At 40.4% G+C, this 24,993-nt stretch overlaps 1 protein-coding gene across 5 annotated transcripts in view; it reads left to right on the forward strand.

Moving 5' to 3' along the window:
- Window positions 1-24,993, forward strand: part of mctp1a (multiple C2 domains, transmembrane 1a) — a 118,217-nt gene that overhangs the window by 62,390 nt on the left and 30,834 nt on the right. For all 5 annotated transcript variants that reach the window (XM_029511003.1, XM_029511004.1, XM_029511007.1 and 2 more), the window contains 7 exons: window positions 3,109-3,202; window positions 7,673-7,775; window positions 8,652-8,754; window positions 9,358-9,459; window positions 9,993-10,067; window positions 12,181-12,300; window positions 20,167-20,283. In XM_029511003.1, coding sequence (XP_029366863.1) covers window positions 3,109-3,202; window positions 7,673-7,775; window positions 8,652-8,754; window positions 9,358-9,459; window positions 9,993-10,067; window positions 12,181-12,300; window positions 20,167-20,283 — 714 coding nt within the window. The remainder of the gene's footprint in view (window positions 1-3,108; window positions 3,203-7,672; window positions 7,776-8,651; window positions 8,755-9,357; window positions 9,460-9,992; window positions 10,068-12,180; window positions 12,301-20,166; window positions 20,284-24,993) is intronic.

Here is a 24,993-nt window from a genome sequence, read left to right on the forward strand (position 1 = left end):
TTCTTTCATCCCTTAATTACTATTTCCCAGAAGTAGAGAGGGACAGCTGGAGAAAGAGAAGAAGAGATTTATGCATTATGATGGCAAAAGGGGCACACACACTAATGGCTCTTAATGGGCCTGAGGTGGCTGCAAGATGAGTGGATGAGAAAAGGAGGACGTGGTGACCTCCACTGAAGTGGTGGCACTTCACCACCTACCCCCATGTACTGTATAGAACACACACCTGCAGTACCTCTCCCACCCACTCCATTGCACTGCTTTAAGGTGAAGTGAAAGGACACAACCTGGACAGGAAGTGGGAGAAGGTTCTGCAGTAAAGTGTGGGACAGGCAGAGAGCAAAGTTTGAGAGACTCTTTAAAAACAGCAATGTTATGTTAACAGAGTTGGAAATCAGATAAAGTTGGTTGCATTAAGTTGCTGTTTGAGCATTTCCAGTAATTCAGTTCATTTGATCAAACGTCCCTTGAACTGTATGTGTGTGTGATTCTACCAGTCTTCATTCATTTGTGTGTCTGTGCAGTGTCTAATAGACAAGAAGAAGATGCCACACTGACAAGATGTCAGTCACAGACAGGACAGGGGGTTTGTCTCATCTCTCATTTTCATCACCTTACACCCATCATCCTACCAGCATCCTGATGGAGATGTGTGGAGATACAAATGAGGGAATGGGGGTTGGTCTTAGCCTCCCTTCATCTCTCTTTCTCTCTACTCGTCTGTCTCTCTGTCCAGTCCATCTATTGCTACCTGTCTTTCTGATGGAGATTTGAATCCTTGTGGAGGAGGGGTTTGTACTCTCCACCATGGATGAGATTGGACTACATGGATGAACCCTAACCGTCCCTTGAGGGAGACTGTATGGTGGGAAGAGGAAGGGATGAAAAGTAGGGAATTAGTTGGGGGATGAAAAAAAATATCTCTGCATCTATACATTTAAGATGTAATTGATCTCATTTTTCTTTGTTCAATTTCTGTTCCATGTTTACATCTTTGTGTGGTACTAAGACACTATAAAATGGACGTTTCTGATCCTTAGGGAATGCATATGGTATTATGATATTTATTCAATTCAATAATAAGTAATATGTAAGGAAGATAATAATTAATAAAGATAGTTAATTTCTCTGACCGGCACATTTCAGCACCAAAAAAGGAATTTGCAGTGTTTCAGCTGTTGTATCAGCATCATGACGTGTTCAACTGTTGAACACTAACACTCTTAAGAGTCAGTCAGTAGTTTGCCCTCATCTGCTGTTCAGCTGGCTCACTTCTGCTCTCTCTGACTCTTTCTCTTCGTCTGCCTCTCTTCTCGGCTGCTCCCCAATAATCACAACAAGCAGCTGTATCTTCAGAGAAATCGTGCTTTAAAATTGCGAGAATTGAGAGTTTTCCTCTCTCTCTCTCTCTCTTTCTCTTTCTGTATGTCTCTCTTTTTTGGCCCCCCCTCCCCTTTCTTTTACACACACTCCCCTCTCATCTCCTTTAGAGAGCTTTTGGACAATGATATCGCTGGAAACAGGCAGAGTCTGACAGAGTTGGTAATAATGAATTAAGTCTGTAGCCTGGCCCTGACTCTGAAATTTAAATTATAATTACTCCTGTGGGGATGGAAGGGGTTATTGCCAGAGAGAGAGAAATAAATTGAAGTGAAGTGCATTTCCACTGTGCTTTTAAGACACGCCGACATGCTACTCAATTTGGCCTCAGTGTAGGTTTTTTTATGCATGTGTTTATACCTGAGTATTTGGGTGTGAACAAAAGTATGAGTTTATGATTGTGGGTGTGTGTTTTGTGTGGGTGTGTTTCCGTGCCTCATGCTCCAGATCTCCACAGGTTTCCCTTTGGTCGTCAGATTTACAAACTAATTTTTACACCGTCATTCCTCTTTCTCCTGGTTACTAAAACCTTGTGATTACAGTGTTTCCAGCTTCTCATTTTGGACGATCCCAGAGCTTCATTGCTAACTATATTTATGATTAAGCTTGTGTCCCTGTTTTACAGTTGATGGGTTTATTTAGCATAAACCTCTATGTGACCCCCCCAAGTTCCCTGCTCTTTTGTGTTTTGATGTTGTTTGAACTGGATAGCACGTGCGGAGGTTGGTGTGTGTGTTTGCCTCATAACTATGACATCACTGCCAGTCACACTTGACTGGATGTGTTCACTCGCTACAATACCTCTATTATCACATTATCCAACCAATACTCTCTGTCTCTCTTTCAAGCAAACACAAACACATTAATATTAATAAGAGCTCAGCACATGCAAATTTCTCATGTTTTTCCCTATTACTGATATTTAGTTATGCAGTAAATTGCACATAAAGAGATTTTTGATTGTTGTTACTTTTTTTTTTTTTCCCAAATTGTCCATATTTCACGTTTCACATTTTTCTTCTGCTGATACTAACACTGATATTCACGCACCCTCTTACCTGTTTATCTGACACACAACATCGTGGCATTCAGCACCAGGAAGTGTTTCAGCTTTTGCTTTAAACAACAACAAAAACAACAACAACAACAACAACAACAACAAGGAACAGCAGACTTTAGTCAAAAGTGCATTCAGATTTCTCCATTTTGTTGGTTGGTCTTGCTGCTGTTCTTATGACTGATATACAAAGCAATACTTTCCTCTGAAACACAGTTTCAGCTGTAAATGATTATTAAATGCAACAGTCTGCAATTTACATGACCGTTTTTAATGTATTCTTTTCTTTTAAAGTACTGAAATCTGTTTCTGCTTATCAAATTAAAATGTTGAACTTGTCTGTTTTCTTCAATGACCTGTCTTTGGTCTGTATTTATCTTCTTTTCTTAATTTAAGTTCCATTTCATCTAAAAAAAAAAGTACAAAGTTAGGAAACACTTCCAACAGGCAGGAGCAACTATTCAGTGAAGTAAAATTTGGCCGTTTTGTCGTGTTAGAATCGACTATAAATGCCAGCTCTACATTTTCAAATTAGGACTGATAAAGGACATATTCTACCCTTGCTACCCTTTCTTCTCTTAATGAAATGTCAGGCTATTGACCCGTCTTTCTCCTCAATGCTAATTTGCTGTCCTCTCTGACCTTTCACCCCTGTTCCTGTGATGCCTCAGAGCCTGTGGAGGTCATTCCACAACCTGAAAGATGTCGGTGTGGTGCAGGTAAAGGTCATCAGGGCTGAGGGACTGATGGCAGCAGATGTCACAGGTAAGACAACGACCTTAAGTCCCAACAACACAATTATAACCTCGGTAGTTCTCATTACACACTGTCAGATGCTTGTGTCATTCTTATGGTCCCGCTGTTATGCTCATTGACTTTAAATAATATGGCAAATAAGTGACCATATTTTGCTTTTGTTTTGAAATCTATATCAGAGTGAACACTTCTCGAACAATGAAGAGGTACTGCCATCAATTACAGGACTTTTTTTTTTTTTCTTAAAATAACTTTTGCTTAAGTTTGGGATTTAGACATTGAACTATTTCCTCTACCAGCCATCTTCCATAAATCTAGCCAAAGATAAATTCAGGGTGTAACCTTGGTTTAAGGGATGATCGTCTGGGAGAATCCTCAGAGAGAGTTAAAGTCTACTTTGTGCGGAATACTAAATTTGTCTCTGCATTTTTAGAAAAGATGCAGTCTGCTCATTTGAATAATAGAGAAAAAGTACACATTTGAACCAACAAATCTCTCTCCCTCCTCCTCTCTCCTCTCGCTCTTTCTCTGTTCGCTCTCTCTGAATCCTCCATTCTCCATTAATTCTTACTTTTAATTAGGTCTACAGTGGACAGGCCTAGTTTTTCACTCTGTATTATCTAGTAGAGAGAGGAAAATGTGTGTGTTTTTGTATGTGTGTCTGTGTATGTGAGAGAGAGTTTTTCTCCATTTGAAGCAGCCACAGTCCCATTAGCCAATACAGAGTGGAGCTGGTTGATTTGGGTTATTGCGTGGAGCGACCCAAGTGCAGGGCTAATGACTCTTGTATTTCACCCGGAGCAGAAATTTGCTCCATGACCTCGTTGCAGAGCTCATCATTCAATCTGAGTTTCATATATATATACATACATACATATATATATACATAGGAGTCAAGACTTAAGACTGTGGAAGTGTATTGTCTGTGTAGTGTTTACTTTTCACTGTTTCTTTCGACTTGACATCGTCAAAGAAAATTTACATTTCTGAGTTCAGAACAATGTTAACATCTTGAGAAACAAAAAAAAGTTTTGAATTGAGAGTCGAAAGCCCACAGCTAATGCTTATGATAGGCCCATTTTGGTTTATTTTATGCCATAGGTGGTTTACATGGAAAACATGTAATTCCCATGCAAAAACACAGAAAGATATTTTTACATCAGACATTTTCTTTGCTGTCTCACCTAGCATTGTTTTTTTTTTTTTGTTTCAGCTAAAGATATCTCAGATGATGACAGTCCAATTCACGTATTCTTACAGACACAAAGCAAATTTCTCTTTAGATTCCCAGAAAAAATTCTTTCTCAGAGAGATACAGTAAGTGAACTGACAGATAACAGACAGGCAAAGGGGCTGTGGGTGTGTGTGTGTGTGTGTGTGTGTGTGTGTGTGTGTGCGCGTGTGTGTGCGTGTGTGTGTGTGTGTGTGTGTGTGTGTGTGTGTGTCACTCACTGCAACAATAACCCTGTAAGAGCCACATGAGAGCTCTCACCTCGTGAACACCCTATTTTAACATCCCAGACCAAGAGAGGGTCAGGAGCAAGGTGAGAGAGAAACATGCAGACAGACAAACAGACTCTGGGAGAGAGAGAAGAGGTCAGTGAGAGAGAGAAAGAGTTCAACGTCTCTCTCCCATTCATGCTCCCTGTCTCCTGTCCTGTCTTTTCTCCTCCTCTCTCTCCCCACTCTCTCTTTCTCCTCTCTGGCCATCTCTCTCTCTCTAATTGAAGTGTTTTTGTGGAGTAGCTGCTCTCCAGCCCGAGTAGGATAACTGAAAATAGTCTCTAAAACCAACAATCCCTTTTGTCTGCCAGCTCTTGTCCCTCTGAGTGGATGCTGCACTGTTCGAACATTTCACTGGAACACACACACACACACACACATCCACATCACACATCCAGTAGTTAGTATACATTTTCAGTTGACATGTTGGGGTACTGAGGATTTTCTTATACACCCCATTAGAAGTGACAAAGAAATGGAATAAAAAAATGCAACAAAAAATCAGATTGATTTGCATTTTAAAAGTCTGAATAATAATTGATTGTGACTATACAGCAACATAAGAGTGTGCATTTCCTCTCTAACCCTTTACCAACACTAAGCTTCCTGTGAGGCAATTACAGCGTGCTCCCTCGTCTACGTACTGTATTCATCCTCCACACTTATCTTAGGGTACCCTGAAATGAGTTTGAGTGCACTTCTTGCTACAGACCCTCAGCCAGCACCACAGAGACAGGACCCAGAGGGGGGAGGAGCTTTGCTCGGACGTTACCTGGATGATCGCTGAGTGGCGCTCAAACCTGAGCGTGTAATTGGTTAAGACAGCCGCCTCTGGTGCTGTTGGCCAATAAGGTGAAAGTTCATCACCAATGACAACTGGCTCTTTGCAGCAATGCAGCCTGCCTGTCATTAAAAACAGAATATTCGAGAGAAAAGGGGGGAGGGATGGGGTTCTGCAGAGATAATTTCCATGTCTTAATTTGGGTGACTGCATTTAAATTTAAACAGGCCAGATTTGTTTATGCTATGGGAATGTTGGGATAATTTAGGAGGATTTTAAATGTGCGCTAGAATTAAAACTTTTGACAAAATGTTATTTTCACTTGTTTGCAATTTAAAAATACATTTCTATATGTCTTCATAATGGATCCAAGGAAAAGTTGGCATTTTATATGAGACATAATTAATGTGCAATGCCAACAGTTTATTAAGCGCACACTGTGTGTGTGTAGAGATCTGTTAAGAAGTGGGCTCCAGACACAGTTGTGTTTTGTCAATTTTAACATATCTGGTTTTATATCGTAGGAGTCATAGTTGTCAATATCAACTTCAACCTCTCTACATCAATAGAGTGTCACAAACAGATATGAAAGGCAACACCTACAGCTCAGCATTGATCACAGTGACATTTACTTTGCACACCCCCTAAATGTCCTGCCCTTGTCACAACATCTGAAGAAAATCGCACCAATCAATGGCACTCACACACACACATACTTCCCATGACACACAAGCATGCGCAGACACACACACACACACACAAATGTGACGGGGGTCTTTGCACTCAATCACAACTTTATTGAATCTTATTATGCAACACCGTTTACTAACATTGCAATATTTGTTATGTTTTCCCTGGGAATTCATGTAGGACGTATTTTTTTAACTTCCTGACCCAGCCTTTTCAAGTGATAATCTCGAACAAACAGCTCAACAGCTCCCAACTGTTTTGGTTTAAAGAAAAATGATCAAAGGCTGAATTAAAAGATTTGTTGTTTTTAGTTCATTTTGAGGCAGTTGAACGTGTGGTGGGCTGGCAGGCATGGGGATCTGGTCTCAGTCTTTTCTGTGTACAAAGGAATTGAAATGTGAGTAAATAAATATACAATATATAGGATATAGTACAGTACGCTATTCTCACGAGGACAATATAATGTTTTCATTTTTTATTTTTTATTTTTGTCGTCCACATCTTTCTCAGCCTTCTCTCTCTCTCTCTCTCTCTATCCAGTTACATAACTGTTGTAAATTCTGACTTGAAAGTTCTGTTGGAATTAATTAGCATTAATGAATATAATTTATAGTGAACTATATATCATATGAATGTTTTATAACATCTAAGGGTCTTTAAAGTTCTCACCTAGTGTATTAAAGTTTTATGTTTTGGAAGTGACAGGCCACTTAAATTACTTTATATGTGATCCTTGAATTTTTAGAATTGTTTATTATGGAGATAGAGTTGTTTTGTTATTATTGCTCTAAAATATAGCAATATATTGTTCTATTAATGAAACAGGTATTGCATCTGGGATTTTACTGTAATAAATACAAAATTTAGATTTCAGTTTTTAATAATCAAAAACTGTCATTGCAGAGATGACAAGATATTGCTTTCTCTGTCGATCCTCATTCATTTCATTCTCTAATATTTTTTCTTCACATCGTTGCCGCTGCCGCCCCACGGCTCGCCTTGGAATCACTAATTATGGACGGGCCACGCTTTTCACACCCCTGCTTAGCTGTCTTTATCTTCGACTCTGAACTTCTCTGGCCTTCAGAACCACATTGCCCTCTGTCCATTCTCAGTCTTCTCTTTCTTTTACCTCTCCCACCCCCTCCTTGTGACTGCCCAGGGCACAGTTTTCCTGGAGCTTATCTTCTAGTTGTCCATGTTACCAGGCTGTTGATAGAAACAGCTCGCAGCTGTTCTGCTGATATACTGTTGTTAATACGGCTTTCGTGCAAAAAATGAAAGAATCATATTATTGCTGTTCTGATAAGTCCAGGTTATTGGAGCTGTCGTGTGACAATGGAAAGGAAGCTATCTGTTTTAATAATTTGAGGGATTGGAGATAGACAAAAGCTGTAGGAATTACAATTCTCAACCTCAAACTAACAGAACTTTATTATCTACTGTATTTATGCCTTGCTTTTCACTTTTCACAAGAAGGTCATTCTTGTATTTTTTCTCGGCAGGTAAAAGTGACCCGTTCTGTGTGGTGGAGCTGAGTAACGATCGGCTTCAGACTCATACTGTCTATAAAAACCTCAACCCAGAGTGGAACAAGGTCTTCACCTTGTGAGTGGCTTAATATATGTCTGGCCAGGCACACTGGCACATGCAGGTTGTATTCACTGCATTAATGGTAATAAAAATTATCTATTTTTTTAACCAACTCTTTAAATTAAACACATATGGTATAGTCAGTAGAATTCTTTAAGTGTGTTTGATGAAAATGTATTTTGGGCTGATCTGAGCATTATAAAAAATAATATCAATCACAGTTTGTCATGAAGGGGACTATTTTTTGTAATTGAACTCTGAATGTAAAACATAGCCACAATTATTGTTAATGGATAACTTTTTTTAAACAGTACTTAAAATATGTTTTATGCTATCAAAAAAATCCAGTACCAGGTAATTAATATAAATGATCAAATCTTTCCTCATTAATTTATTCATATATTGGCTGGGATTGTTCTGAAATGTTAATGAAGATGTAATTCTTTATAGTACCTTAAGTGATACAGTTTTTTTCCCACTATGCAAAACAGTGATTTTACAATGACGTGCCGAGTTAATTTAGTCATTCTTTCAGTGCACATTTTTCTCATTGCCTCCTTTCTATACATAACATCAGCCATCATCTTGCTAGCCTAGTTTTCTTGAAATGACACATCTGAAATTCATATTTCAGTTCTACTTAGCTCATGCAGTAACGCAGTGCAATATCACATAACACATTTTAATGGTGATTTTTAAACAGTTATGTAAATGCAACACAGGGTTTTCAAATATGAAGCATTTGCTATGCCTCATATAATGTTTCAGTTTTTAAAGTTTTTTTGTGCAACTTTAATATTTAAAGATGCTCATGCAAGATGTTATAGCTTTTGCACATTAGCCCATATTTTAGTATATATGTCAGTGCTCTTGTCTTTGTGTGTGGTCCAGTAATGTGAAGGACATCCACTCGGTACTTGAGGTCACTGTTTATGACGAGGACCGTGACAGAAGTGCAGATTTCCTGGGGAAAGTGGCTATTCCTTTACTAAATGTGAGTCCAAGATAGATTTTGTGTATGCGTCTGTGTTTTTTTTTTTTTTTTTTTTCCTCCCCTTGGGGATAAAAGGAACAGAAAGAATGAAAATACACAGTGGAAGATATAAAAAGCTGTGGTTATTTTTGAACTCTACAGATGAGACTGTTATTATCTCACAAAGAGAAAGAGATGACAGGAAGGAGAAAAAATGGAAGAGAGGCTAAGAAAAAAGAAAAGATTGATAGGTGAGAAGAAGGAAAGTGAGGGGATGAAAGACGATATGAAAATGACCCTGATCGAGAGATGGAACGATGTGAATTTGCAAAAAAAAAAAAAAGAAAGGAAAGTGTCTCTCACATTTGAAAAAATATGGATAGCTAGTGAAAGAACTGTGTATCATATATATCCATGCTCTGCTGTACTGGATGATTCCCCAGGATAGTTAATTTCTGTTTGACAGAGCCGAGCTGCAGTGGGTAATGAACAGGTACTTGTCAGAGTTGCCACAGTTGTTTTGGGTTCCCTGTCAGCGCCAGCAGCTGGGGTTCAAAGGTGGCCCGGGGAGCCGATTCAGCCGAGTATTGCCAGACAGACGCCTGTCATGTCCCTCTCCCACAGATCCAAAATGGAGAACGCAAAGCCTACGCCTTGAAAAGCAAGGAGCTGACAGGGCCAACAAAAGGGGTCATCTTTCTCGAAATAGACGTGATTTTTAATGCTGTAAGTCTTTCTTTTGCTTTTTTGATTCTCCTCCCTGATTTTTTTTTTTTTTTTTTTTTTTGCCCTCCACCCCCATTATCCTCTCTCCCTCTCCCTCCATCCTCTCTTGTTCTCTTCAGCACCCCCCCCATTGTGCTGCTGTTGTCTTTATTCTGTTTGTCCCCCCTCCCTCCCTTGCTTCCATCTCATCCCTTGTCCCTCGTCCTCGTTTTGGCTTTAATTATCGAAGACTCCCTCTCAGCAGCCTTTGTTCCCTGATTCACCATCACTGTGTGTGTCCTATAGCGGCCATCTTACAGCTTTCTGTCTTGCTCTCTCTAGCCCCTGACATGGGGCACGCTGTATGCAGGTCCTGCCGTGTTATATCAGCGCACAGTGTGTCCAAAAAGCTATCAAAACAGTTCACATAAAGTCTCCCAGTAATCCATTATCCACATCTGTGTCATTTTACTAATCTGGATCCTTTTAAATGAGCATCTTTTCAGTCTCACCATTTGCTGTTTATGATACTGTGTGTTCACTCCATCCTCCAGGTAAAAGCTGGTCTCAGGACGTTGATTCCCATCGAGCAGAAGTATATTGAGGAGGAGCCCAGAGTGTCCAAACAGGTACATCAGCAGCCAGCACTTATCTTCCACTACACCACCTCATTTTCATCGATGTCCCTCACTGAACCACCCGTGCTGTCTCGAGCTAAACCAACAGGCCGGGAGAGTGGCATCTTGCAAAGCACAACAACTGTGTGGGCAAGATATAACAGGGTGATTGAAGGAAAAACAGCATTTTGTTTCTTTTCTTTTTTTTTTTTTTCATTCCCTCCTCTCAACCCCCCCCCACTTCTTCGCATCCACTGAGTGGTGAATAGAAATGTCAAGCTGTCATCTGCGGGGTGCATAAGTAGATTGGCCATCCTTATAGTTGGCCCTCTTTGCCACTGCTGCTTTGCACTTCATTGTCACGCCACTCAGTGTGGCGGCACCACAAAGGGCTGAATGGTAGGGGCTGGCCCACATCAGACATGTCATATGAGTGACCGTTTGGGCTCAGCAGTCAATGCTGCGCCATGCACAGCCGAGCACAACCACAACCCAGCGCAACGCACACACCAGCTCCTACCACCGTATTGTCAGGCCTCCATCCATTCCCTTCTTTCCTCGCTCCTTTTCTCTGTCCCTCTCTGTCTCACTGTCGTGGCCCACTCCTTGCTTTTCTCCCAAGTCCAGTTTCATCTCCATCTCACCTCTGACTCACAGAGATGACCCATGTCAATGTCTCGCAATGATGATGTCACTGGCTGCTTTGGAGGAATTGCCCTGTGAGAGGTCTGTTGTGTGCTAGCAGCTCTCCTGCTGTTGCTTGTGTAGACACAAACGCACAGTAAATGGGGGGAGGAACAGGAGCTGCCTGCTAAACACAAGCATTTACTGGCATTTATGGCATTAACTTCATAAATGGCCTAATGACTTTCTAAGCATTTTAAGGAATAACTTAAGGCTTTCTTTGAAATAATTCATTAAAATTAAATAGTCTTATCGAGGCAGTTATGACAATAATGAGCCAAGAAGACTACAGCATGTGCATCAAGAGCATGTGCTGAGAAATGTTGAACTAGATGATTCACAGTCTTGCAGTCCTTAGGGTCTCTGTGTCCCCAGCAGGACACCATACAGTCATCCTCAGTTTGGCAGCAAAAAGCTTCACATAATTATACATAGAGAGGAAGGAATCTTCCTCTCATCTAGCATCAAAGCAACCAAGACACCCTTAGCCACATGCAAATCTACCTGGAAACACATACATACAGACAATGGAGCCCACTGTAGTGCTACACACATATGCTGTACGCCCAATGTACACACACACACGCACACATTCAAACACGCATAATATTACAAAGAGTAAAATAATGGCCTAGAATTTTTTGAACAGTGGTCTGCAGAGACAGTTTGTCCTTTGGGAGCACTTTCTCCTGGTGGTGACCTGATTGGGTGGTTGCGCTGCTGTTATGCTATTCCCTGAATGGTTGGCAGCCCAGGGGGAGGCAGCAGTTAGCCACTTCTCTCTCATCTCTGGCCAAATGCCTGGAGATCCCTCAGGGAAGAGAATCCCAGGACTGAGTTGGAAAATTTTGTTATTGTACTTAACTTTATCATTGGGAGAGTCCACTTTAAGAAGCACAGTGAGTCAGCTTATCCCATTTAAAGCAACCATCTTTCCCACGATGTTCACATAAATGTGGAGCAATTCAAAGAATGAAATACAACACTGTCCTCTGTGCTGCAATATTGAAGCAAAAGGTGCAAATACCACAAATTACAAGGTGTAACCTTGTTTAAGTCAGCTTAACAAACTGATTTCAGAATGATATATTATAATCTACTGTAATAAGAGTAAATGACAAAATATGAAGGTACAAAGTATGTAATGTTACTTTCTAAGTAAATAAACATAAAGGTGAGAGACAAGGAGGTGACCTCGTTGACATGTTGATGATCACTTTGCTTTAGTTTTACTTTTTCTTTTAAAACTTTCCAAACAGTTAAGACGTGGACGTTTTAGTAGACTCTACTGTGTTTTAATTTTAGTTTTAAATGATGCCCATCTATCTTGGTGGTCATTTCTAAAACACACCACATTATTCCTGTTATCCTGTTTTCCACACCATAGCACAGCCTTCGCCGGTATAAAACATTCACTTGTTTGTCTTCATCTCCTTTCCAGCTGCTGTTGCGCAACTTCAACCGAGTCAGGCGCTGCATCATGTTCCTCATCAACACAGGCTGCTACATCAACAGCTGCTTCGAATGGGACTCACCACAAAGGAGCATCTGTGCGTTTGTGGTACGTAGAGGTCTATTTACGTATATTGTGCCATGAATTGTTGCATATCACTTATAAATTGCACATTTATCAGACATAAAGAACTGAAGTAGGACCTTCCTTCTTTTTTTCTTTTTTTTCCTTTTTTTTAGGGAACAATTAATCTATGGCCTCAAAGATGATATGATAATTATTAATTAACCCAGAAATATACCAAAGGTTATTGGGTAGCAGTTGGACAGTATTTGGTATAGATATGCCTCAGACTATTGGATATTCAATAAAACCTATTTATTTATCAGTACTACAGGTACTTACATACAATATTCAAATATATTACGATCATCTATTACATATATACAATACAGACAGTAAGAGAGTAACATATTCACAGAGGCTGTAGTAACATTTCTGATAACAGAGTTCACTCACTGGTAATTGCACATTCAAACATAAGAGATTGTTAATGTCTTAAGCACAGTAAAGTACATTCCCACAATGTACACTACCTCTGTTACTCTTTCTCACACACTCCAATATCTTGATGTAATAGTCCGGAATAGTTTTTTCTTCAGGTTTTGCATCAAATGTACTTGGTAAATATTTGGCAAATGTCTGTTTTGTTGATGGGAATGAGTGGAGAGTTGGCTTTAGGGCTTATACCACAATTTTTAAAAGACGCCCTCAAAGATGTTAGAAGATAAAACAAGAATCTCTTGAACTGTGACAAGCTGTTGCTGCAGACAGTGGAAATGGCAGCCTCTCCCATCAGCCTCCTCATCATCCTCTGTCTTGCTCGCTCTCTCTACACCCTCTCTCCCCTCCTGTCATCTGTGTCTAGTATTAAAAGGTGAAGTGTAATTGGACAGCAGAGCTATCAGTAAAAGACATTCTCCTGCGAGGCAGTGAGTGGCTGCATATAGGTTCCTACCCTAAAGATGACAGAGCAGGCATTTAATCCTGTCTGGTTTAGTGTCCTGACTTAAGTAGCTACAGGACAGGTGGACCCGTCCCACCCCAGCCCTTTACCATGGGAGCACTAAGTGTCTCCACAGCAGACATTAGACATTAGCAGCATTTGGCTGTCTGACATCAGTTTCTTCTCTGCAGAGGCTGTGTCTGTGTGTGAATGTGTGCGCGCGTGTGTGTGTGTGTGTGTGTGTGTGTGTGTGTGTGTTTGTACAGCGGGTCACAGTGTCATCATAAGACATGGGTCAGAAGAGACACAGTATTGATCAGTTAACATTTTCCCTCTGTGTGTGCGCCCATGGTTGGATAAGGGCCTGGCTCATGTGCTTATGTTTGCATTTTCCCTCTTGTAAGGCTGAACCAGACACAAGCCCTCATGTCTTATCTTTTAGAAAGAAAATGTCAGACAAAAAAATGTCGAGGAATTCACACAAAACAAGGTCACTTAAGAATTTCCAATCTACAGGGTGAATGGGGGGATGCAGCCTTGGATAGTGTAGCCTCCATGTCAGCACACAAACACACACATGCTCCTGCTTTGTGCATCTCCTCACCCTTTCTGAAAAAAAGAGCCTACAGTACATCCATTTCTGAGTGACAGTGCCAACTATTCATATCGTCATTGTGCTCACTTAAATTCAAAGTATTCAGATGACAATAAAGGATATATCTAGGCCAAGGACATAGCGTTTTATAGTTTATACAAAGTCTGAAATTTAGGTGTCATTGTGCCCCCCCTCGCTCTTTTGGGAGTCTGTTATAGTAGGAATATGCACTTAGCTAAAAGCATCAGAGTATTTAGGACCTTTCTATACACAGGTACTCCCTCCCTCCCTTTCCTTCCATTTCTTCATCCTTCTCTCATTTCTCCCTCACTTTGAGAGGCCTCTTAATCACTTCGCTCATCTCTTTAAGTGGGTTTTTATGGGGGGCCATCTGGCCAAGGTGGTGCGTTCATGAAGTTGTACGGCTGTGTGTGATTATGAGCATGTGTGTCTGTTCACATGTTCACGTGTGTTTCTGTCTGGCTGTCTTTCCAGACAGATGTTTCACTTAACTTTCCAACGTGGCTGTACCTACAGAGGTGGAGTTGTGGGCAATTCAAGTTATAAACTTACAAATCTGTACAATTATTAACTGCTAAGTAAGCAGGCGGGGCTTGGATATTGTGGATATTGAGATTTTGTGAATGCTGCAGTACAATGCAGTTGTCACACTGTTGTCACTTAACTCCCCCCCTCTTTTAAAAATTTCTTCATGGTCCCTTACCCTCCTTCTGCCCAGTTCTGCAATGCCAGGCACCCATTAGTACCAGCTGTGATTAGCATGTATGTCGTATGTGTTTTGTGTGCATGATGTGCGAGAAAAAGCGATATCGCATAGTCTCACATGCAGCCTTTCTCTCCTTTTCTATCTCTCTCTGTCTCGCTCTCTCCCTCTCTCCCTCACACCCACACTGCTGTCACCCACCCATCCCGACAGTGAATCAGCCACTGTGGCAGCTTTGCCTGAGGCGTTGGCACAATGGACGGGACTGGAGTTACCTCCTGTCCTGCATGATGGGTGGTGTCTGTGTGTGTGTGTGTGTGTGTGTGTGTGTGTGTGTGTGTGTGTGTGTGCGTGTCTGTGTGTATGAGTGTGTTTCTCAGTGTTTCCATCTCACTGTCTGGAGGTTAAGCGTCTGCTTCCTTTCTCCACACCTGCAAGCTGAGTGTCCCTCCCTTCTATCCATCCATCCATCCCTGCCCCACTTTATCTCTCCCTCCCCCTCCCCTCCCTTTTGCTCTCCCTCCCAGAGAGAGTCGAGGCCATTGTGGGGCTGAGCGGTGTTGGGTTCTGTTCTCCTGCTGCTGCCAGCTCTCCCCACGGCCCCTGCAAGACAAGGCTGTTATTGCCCCAGGGACCGCAGGCCTCAGCAGCTCTTCCTCCAAACAAATTTGCTGTAACTTTATCTGCAATTGGGCCCTGAATTGGGAGCAAATAGAGGCAGCTTTGTGAAGCTTGGGGAAGGGCGAGGGCAGCGAGCTGAGGGTTGTTGGGGAGGCAGGGGAAATGATACCAAGCTCTTTTATGTCAGGCAAAGTAGGACTCTTATCAGGAGGAGAGCCCAGACAAGGGAGCTACTTCTAGAGGAAACTGGAGCACCTATCACCTGCTTTGCATTTAGATAAAAATTCACCCTGCTGAAATAAAAAAAGGGAAAAAAGCAAAGACAGGTACAGAAGCACCTATTGGAGGGTGTGTATGTGTGTGTGTGTGTGTGTGTGTTTGCACATGTCTGGCTGGCAGTTTGATACACACATGTACACACACTCAGTGCAGACACGCCATAGCAGTCACTGGTACACACCACTCCAGGTCTCTTTAAATTGCTCCTTTGACTCCTCTTCAAAGAACCTATCTAACTTTTAAAAGTTTTAAAGTCTGGATTTCGTCTTTGCCCACAGCAAGGGACAGCTTTGAAAGATCTACTTTCTCATTTTACTGCTCTCCTGATTCACAGAATGAATGATAGTTGAAATATAGTAGCATGACAAACAGAGAATACCAAGTCAGAGTTTAATCACCAGAGATTGAGTGAACAGAGAACGTGTGAGGCCTTTTATAGAGGAGTCACAGATTCAGTGTCCACACCTCTACCAGCTACCTTTGCCCATAAGATGGTGGATATTTAATATTTTACTTTTTCCATGTTTTTCAAAATGACTGGCTTTGACACTTTGGTTTTAGGGACTTAGGCAGCTTTTTTGCATTGGGTGAACAATGATCGTGCTGTAATTTTATATTCTGTAATAGTACAGCAGGGGGCAGTCTAGCACCACAAAATAATAGGAAGGTCCGGTCACAAACAGGACACTGTCTCCCTCCCTCTCTAGTTTCCTCGAACTTCTACTTGGTATCTGGCAACACTTAGTGCCAGTATGGAAATTGATGTAAGAGAGATAAAGGAGAACTCTGAAATCCAAACTTCAGTTTCACTCCGCTGAGACAGAGCAGGGGAAAAGTTAGCTTGGTGTGTGGTTAATGTAAGCCAAAGTACTGAATATTACCCTCCCACAGTGCCGCTGTGCAAAGCTGTGTGGAAACCGGTTGTGTTTTGAAACAAATAATGCTAGATACTATTCTCAATGTGCAGCACTGAATGACTGAATAAAACATTTCGACTTCTCTGCTTTAAAAGAACTTTTTGTGTGGAGGGGATTTCAACATTTTTAAAAGACATCATCAAAGATAATAACGAAATGAAATCAAGCTACAGAGACTTGTCAGAATAATTTATTTTACTACATTTGTGCATGAATTTTTTAACTAAAATATTACAAATTATACAGCCGTAGCTTTCCTTCATTCATGTTTGTGATTGTCTATTTTAATAATACATTTCATTTGGATTTCAAGTTGGACTCAGATATGAAGTTTGCCCACTTCAAATGTATCCTTTAACTCTATTTGAAATGGTTTAGCAGAGTTGACAATGGAAAATATTATTTTGCTTTCCTTTGTGACAGGTGAATACTTTTACTCTCACATTTCAGTGGATTTCACCAAAGACCTGTTGAAGCATTAATTATGGAGAAATTATAAAAAAGAAGAAAAAAAAGAGAGGAGAAAAGAAGAGCTTATTATGGAAAATTCCTATTTTATTAGTCTTGATGTCTTTTTTTCACAGCAATAATTTAGGAAATGCAATCAAATATCCTCTGTAGAAAAAATAAACAAAACTTTTGGTAATAATCACAGACATTAGTTTGTGGTATCGTGACAAGAAGAAACATAGTAAATTACTCCTTTTTGCTTTTAGACAAATATACACATTCATTTGCATTCCTGCTTTTGTAATTGATGTTCTCAAACCTAAACTAGAAAATATTCATAGTTTATATAATATTGAGGCAGAAACACACTTTTTTACTTTTCCATACAGGTAAAAATTCAGCTGCATTAAACACAAAAGCAAGAGTGGACCACGGTGAGCGTTCTTCTCTATGCATGTTCAGATATTCGCAAACCATCTCCGACCACGACAAAATGTCTCTGACCGCACAGACTCATCTACAAATTATTCCCATGAACTACGTCTGGAGCTGTATTTAGCATTTTCCTCCTATTTTTCTCTTCAACCCAGCACATTTTCAGCAATTTTCTTCTTTGCGTTTTCCTGGTCACTGACATCCACAGCAGGCTGCTTCGCACTCCCTCTTCCTCAGGCGAGGAGCCTGCTATCTGGTGTAGTAAGCGGTGGGGGGTGGCTGTGATCACCCAGTCCTGGTGGAAAGGTCCAGGCACTGCAGGACCCCATTACCCTGCCAGGGGGTATGGAGACGGGGAAGAGCTGACCACTGTTGAGTCTGGGTGTCCGGTTCCTCTAGCTGCCAGTCAAAACTTCGCCCTCAGCTACTATAACCAAATGGAAGAGGATGAAGGCAGACGACAGGTTAAAGGACCTCAGGCATACAGTGAGACTTAAAATGGAGAAAAAAAAACAACCCAACAACATAAAAGAAATTCTATATAAACAGCGACAGCAAGGAGCAATTAATTTGTCTGTTGTTTGATAACGATACTATGGGCGATTTGATATCCAGACAAGACAGAAAAATAAAAATATATTAACAGTACAGTAGATGCCTAATGCTGGTTATATTTATATCCGATTATCTGAAAGGAGCAGTGTGTGTATGCATGAGGATGTTTGTAAATCTGCAGTTATTTATAGCCTCTACCAGAGTAGGTTTAAAACGTGAGCTTCTTTGTTCATTTGACTGAAGTCATGTTTGTGCACCTCTGTTGCACATTGTTTAGGTGTAGATTATTCTGGTGTTTATCAGTGTTACAGATCATATGGTTTGGTAAATTATAGTAATTTGTACAAAGATAAATAATTTTAGTATGGTTACATTTTGCAGAGAAACTGTGCTTGGCAACATTTGTTATTATTGTTTGTGTGTTTGAGTTTCTACTGTTTCTACAGTCCTAACAGCTTTTTGTGACGAATAAAGGGAAATGGTTGTGTTTCTTATTAGTATACAAATATGAATTATTGAATAGACTCTTGTCTGATACTCCTACACAGCTATATTAGACTTACAGACTGTGCATGTGAGAAAACAAAGTTGAGTGTGAGATAGACAGAGAAAGATTGAGCCTTTTGGGAGATTTTGTTGTTGTACCAAGGCCATTCAGGTTTATTTGAAGATGAAATTTTGCTGTGAGCATTATGCAAATGCATTGGTCATTTTGTGATTATTCATTTATGTGTCTTTTTGTTTTGTAGACTCTGTGTCTTTTAATTTTACATTAAGTTATTGTTCTGTTAAAAAGTTTGGATATCAGCCTGTCAAACTTTCCGTGTAAAAAGGAGAAAAGGTGAGAAAATTTATTTGTTTAATTGTGTTATTGTGAGATTTTGTTTGATATTCAAATGGGTGTGTGTGTGTGTGTGCAGGTGAAAGGAATATGAAATACTGGCAGCACAGTGCTCGAACGTGTTCAAAGTTTAGTGTCTGATCGCTCCACTACAGCAAAAGCAGACCCACATACACAGTCTTTAGGGGCTGTTGAACTTCATGTTCACGCTAACCTCACACTGTAAACATAACAAAATGTCTTGATTTATATATCCCATCTGTCCCTATGCCTACACACACTCACACACACACACACACACACAAATGCACACAAACGCACACATATACTCTGAAAGAAAAATAATTTGAGTGTTGATTATTAAGCTTCCTGTCTCTCCTGTTGTTATTATTCTACCAAACAGGATAGACCATAATTGGTATAGAGACCAATAAATCTCCTTTATACTTTATATTATAGTCTCAATTTCAGTACTCTTAAAAGTTTCCCATCGAAACTGATTGTTAAACGGGGATGTATTTCCATAAAGAGAGTAATTAATTTCAAAATGTCTTTGCTCATATATGAAATAATTGATTTCTTGTACTTGAATTGATAAATATGTTTTGCTAGCACAGATCGAGTTTTAGGCATGGTTTGCATTTCCAGAATTTCTTAATAATTGCTGCTGAGGTTTTATCAACCATGAAAATTCTATCCATACTTAAATGTAAAGTAATTAGAGAAGAATAAAATAAACTCAGTTCTTCTTGTTTCACACATAAATATCTCAGGACTACAATTCACAGTATTTTCTCACATTTGATACAATGCTGCCCTAAAAGAACACTCTTCTATCAGTGACAATTTTACTTTCCCACAGATATCTTCTCATGACCGCAATAATCTGCTGTCAAAGCTAAAGAGCCCTGCCAAAAGCAGAATACAGGGTTTTAGGAAAGGTTAATTTTCAGATGGTACTTTGCTTGTTTAGTGATGAGAGGGGAGGTAAAGAGGTTATGGTTTTGGCAGATGGGTGCAGACAAGGTTAGAGATGGGGCATATGAGTCTTTTGGGCTAAGAGAGAGGGTATTGGGACTTGGAGTGACAGGGTTAGGGACTTGGGGTGTGGGGTCTGTGAGGTCAGATGCTGGTGTTTGGGCTTGAGTATGGAAGGGTCAGCATTGATGTGCTGCAGCTGAAACTTTACATGACCTCAACCTCTGGGATGATTGTCATGGAGGAAAGAGATTCTGATGGCTCGTACTCATCTTCTTCATCGGTCCCTTCAGATGAAGGGTTAGGGTGTTGAACCTAGGCTCACAGACATCAGGCCTCTACCTTTGTTTAAGCACAGTCTTATTTTTAAGGTTTGTTCTATGGTGGTTATAATTCTGCATATGAATGTGTCTTGTTTCCAGTCACACATATGGTCGCCGTACGTTCTTAGGGGTTTGCCTCATGAGGGTCAATATGGGGTCTTGAATGTGTATATTCTGAAGCCACACTGCTCTCGCTTCTTTATCCTTGATTTTCTTGAGCTTACCTTTTTTTGTTTTTGTCTCTCTTCAGCTTTTTGTCATCGTGGTTTGGAACTTTGAACTTTATATGATTCCTCTGGCTTTGCTGCTGCCTTTGGTCTGGAACTACATTCTCATTGCGTCAGGGAAGGATACCAGGCAAGATGTGGTGAGTAACACATTTGCCTCTCTATATCCATCCGCCTTTCTTTCCTTTGAGGGTAACCCCCTTTTCCATAAGCAACGCAGGGTGAAATCTCAGACACCAGAATTTTATGGCGACATTTGGCTCTTGTTTTATTTACGACATTAATCACATTTACATACATTTCGTTCCTCAGATCGTGGATATAATGGCAACAATACATATTTGTGAGATAAAGACTCACAGATGAGTGAGAAGGCAGATACACTTTGAAAGAAACAAAAAGACGTTTAGCACAATACAAGCTGGTTTAGAATATACTTTTTGATGAAATTGTAGGCGTAAACTTTGAGGATTGGAATTTAATAAAAAAAAAAAAAAATCTCTTTGCTGGATTTTTAAAAAATCCATCCGTCCCTTAAGGTGCTGCATTCTCTGTGCAATCTCACATTTGTCACTTCACCTTCTTTCAGGCAAAGAAAAGGGAGAAATAATAGGCTGTCACCTTGAGCTACGTTACGCCACTTACCTGGTAGTATATTTATTTAATTCATTTATTTTTATCTCTTATACCAATTAAATGATGTCAAAGCAATGTCATGGAGAAACAGACATGTTTTAATCATGGCAAGGCACATTTGGAGAGTAGAGAGTGAAAACGCGAGAAAGGACTGGACTATGGAGTAAGCGTGAACAATGAAGTGATTAATTTTAATAAGTGAAATAAGTGGAAGTTGGAAATATTCAGTTAACAGACCTCAGAAATTCTTACAGTCTCTTTCCTGTTATGTGTATATTTATCTCCTCATAAGGACTCTTATGTCAGGACTGGAGTAAGATTGGATTGGAGTCGGAGGACAGTCTGAATATAGTCATCTTCAACTACCCTCATTCAACTGTGTCATTGTAACAATATGCATAATAATGAAAGCAGATACAATTTTCACATAACTTGAAATCAAACGTATTTATTTGGTAAATCTTAAATCTAAGATTTTCTTCATATAAACCTTGTGCATTATGAAAAGTTAAAAATAGCAAAACACAGGCTATAATGGACAGATACAGGACTTTTACTTTACATTAAGCTGATAGTTGGTTTTGATATGTACATAGAATTTAAGTTTAGCAGTTTCAAATAGGACAAACAATAAAGCCCTTAATTTGTGAATGACAGACATAAATTGAAATAGGCAATTTTCCCCACCTGTAGATGGCGACATTGCTTGACAAAAAAAAATCATATCAACCATGACATAAAACGCAGCCTGATGATTTGGCCCTTGTACATGCTGCTTGAATTTATTTAAGCTTAATGATATTCTTTTCCCATTCACTTCTTCATTAAAACAGGAGGCAACAAAGGTTACATATTCTCATAATGTGCCATTCACAAGTACGTCACTCCCACTTCGTGTAGAAATGGTGCTTTTCTTTCCTTCTTCAAAGAGAAAATTGTGTCTCGAGTGCCACAGGAATTAGTTGGACAAATAAGATTAGCTGGAGAAATAAGACATGTTGATAATATTGATAGTTGTATGGCCACTGCCTTTAAATGGCAGTGGCAGAAAATCCTTTTCTGCTCAGTTGTGCGAAGTTGAAACAACAGAAGGTATGGCCCTTATTCCCAAACTGTTTTTAATCTTTTATAATACCCTAGTAGGATCACAGAACTTTGATATGTACATCCACATTTATGCCCAGGATTGAGGACCACACTATTATTGACTGACTTTATCTCGGGTTTGGAGAAAAAAAAAAGAAAACTTTTGCTTACTTCACTTATTTTACTTTGTTACTTTAGTTAAGTTCATGCAGCTTGATATGTCGCTGCATAGCTAGAGTCCTAGCTGTAGGATTTTCTTTTTGAAGGTTGCTTCAAAATCATCTTCCTCAGAGTGTGGTTTTAGGCTATCTGGTTGAATTCAACGGACAAATCTGTTTGGGGCACTGGGCTGAAGAGATCATTAATGCCAGGAAAGTTTTCCAGCCATGAGAACACTGCTTCAAAGTTTTATATGAATTTCTTTCAATTAAATGTCACCATTGTCTAATATGAGCAGAGCCAGCAATGGCTTTGAGTGTGTGGTGTTCGTCTTGCAAGAGAATGGGCTAGCAATTGTGTATATCTACTATAAGTGACTCTGCAGGTGTTCGAATGGTGCATGAATATTGAAAACTGTGTGTGTTGCGATGGTGGTGTTCAGCTGTAGTCTGATGTGTTTCCTTGCATTCCAAGGTTATAATTCAGGCACAACTGAAGTGAAGAACTACAGCTTTTGCAAACACACTCACGTCAAATTTGCACGAGTCACTCCCGGGTCCATGTGTGTGGGGTTCTTCCACGTATATTGGAAATGCAAGTTGCCTGTGAAAAATAGATGCCGTATTTGTGTGTAATATTCACACATTCCTACATTCTGCGCAACCATATATCCAATGAAATTGGGATTAATTGGCAGATCAGCATCATTATTACACCTTTTCTTGCTGCTCTGCCAGCTGTGCCGCACAGCGCAGAGAAGTGCAGGCAACACAGGATGATTCTCTGACAGTATTCCTCTTGTCAATGAAGTCTTACTGCCTCGATCAGATCAGTGAATGTGATGAACCGCCTATCTTTCAGATGGGATACTGGTATCTTATGTTAAATTGGAATTCCATATTGTAAAAGTCTTGTGCAGTGGTGTAAGTGTTTCAAGCATTTATTATTTTAAGACATTTGCGTTTGCAAATGCTGCACACAAACCCTCTAATACACACATTCAGACACAAGTATCCCCTGAGTCCTGTCCCTGTTTGTTTTCAGACACTAGTTTGCCAATCTGCAGTGGTACAGGGGGGAAGTGTGTACAGCAAGAGCTTACAGTATCTGCGTTTTTGCTTCCTCTCCCGGTCCCCTGAATTCCTCTTCCGAGTGTTTATCAAGCTGAAGTCACGGACAACTCACTGTTTCCCTCCCACACTTGGCAGTGAACAGAAAAGAATAGAAAAGAAAACAAGGGAAAAAAGGCTTTCTAATTACTTTAAACAACACACCAAATTAAAGCATTGTGCTGAGCTGAGCAAGGGTCAGCATCCGGAGAACTGCGGTTTTCCAGCAGTCTAGGGTGAGGGTAATGCCAAAGGAATCTCTGCTGAACTCCCTCTGAAGGGTGAGAGAGAGAGAGAGAGAGAGACATAGGCTGTGGGAGGAAAGAAAGAAAACAAAAAAAGCATACACTTGAGCACAGACCTCCTAATGAAGTGAAAGGCCTTGCTTCGTTTGATGGGTTCAGTGTGAGGATCCTTCTCCATTTTACGCCACAACCACAGCCCATTGCCTCAAGTACAGCAAATAAACAAACAGTGTTCTCTACATGTTGTAATTCACCACTCAGGGTCACTGACGGCTGTGTGGTTACATGCTGCTTTGCAAACAGATCCCGGATCAGAGCTCCTTACCCTCGCCCCAACCTTGACCGGTACCTGCTAAGCAGTGGGAGCGTCCTCAGAACAGCGATTAAAGGAGGCGACGTATCAGGAAGGTCACTGACCTCCTCTCTTATCATGTAGCACTCTGACCCGTGAACCCTGACTCCTCAGCACTGTTAGCTGACCCGTGTGCCATGCTGTAACATGCTAAATGGAACAAACAAGCAAAGAAGTTGACCTTTTATGCTTTTGAATATATGCAGAGGATGGTACTGCTTTTACTTTGACATTCAAAGCTGATAATGTACTTTCAAGGAAGGGTCATACTCCCTTTCTGCATTTGTGTGGTGTCCCCTGTTGTTGGTAGGTGTAGGAGCACTGTAATGATCCCTGACCATCGCTGCCTCGTCTCTCTCTTGTTTTGAAACCAGGAACAGTTTGGGTCTCTGATCCATCCCAAGCCTGTTGCAAAAGAAGCTGCGAGTAGGCTGGACTCAGTCAATAAGAGGACAGGCAGCCCTGCAGCATGAGAGAGGCTGCAAGGCGCCTAGTGTGTGTCTGCTTGCATGAGTGTATATGATCTGCACTGAGATTAACGAGCAAGGACACATCCCAATAGAAATCCTTGCTATTCTCTTGGCCCAGAAAGGCGCTCACCAGATGTTATGAAGGTGTTAATTTCAGTGCAGCCTGTCGTAGAGGGCAAATACGAAACATGGTGATGTCTCTTTCAAACACAGGATGATAGGCAATTAGGCCTCGTCACACTGGAGGACCATCCTCTTTATCCCATACTTCAGATCATTACATAGATTCACCCACTGAATCTGCCAACCCATTACAGAAGAGAAGACCTTAATGGCCTGAAGATACTTCTCACTTAGATGCGTGCCTCCTACAGCAAAATAGTGCTGACTATTTTCAAGCCACTCTACTAATCTCCCTGAGGAAGCTATGTCATCCTTAAACATAGAATAATTGACTAAGCTTTTCTACAAATTCTGTCATTTTGTGTTTGCTTGAGTCCATGCAGTTCTATTTGTAATGGTACTAGTTTAGTCTTTACTTTCCTAACTCTGATGCACTCTGCATTGCGGAAGTATATTTTCCAAGACAGTTTATTTCCAAGACAGTAATAATGCCTGATTTAATTTAAATATTGTACTTCATTGCCAATTTTATCTATTCTATTTTCTCCCCTGATTTTGCATCTCAAAAAAAAAAAAAAAAACTTTTCTGCATCTCTAAACACACTCTGCCATGACATCTGCCCTCATTAAGAGACACACACACACAACACAGGTAGAGAAGAGTAAATAT

Source organism: Echeneis naucrates, chromosome 9 (genome assembly GCF_900963305.1).
Source record: "Echeneis naucrates chromosome 9, fEcheNa1.1, whole genome shotgun sequence".
Lineage (NCBI taxonomy): Eukaryota > Metazoa > Chordata > Actinopteri > Carangiformes > Echeneidae > Echeneis > Echeneis naucrates.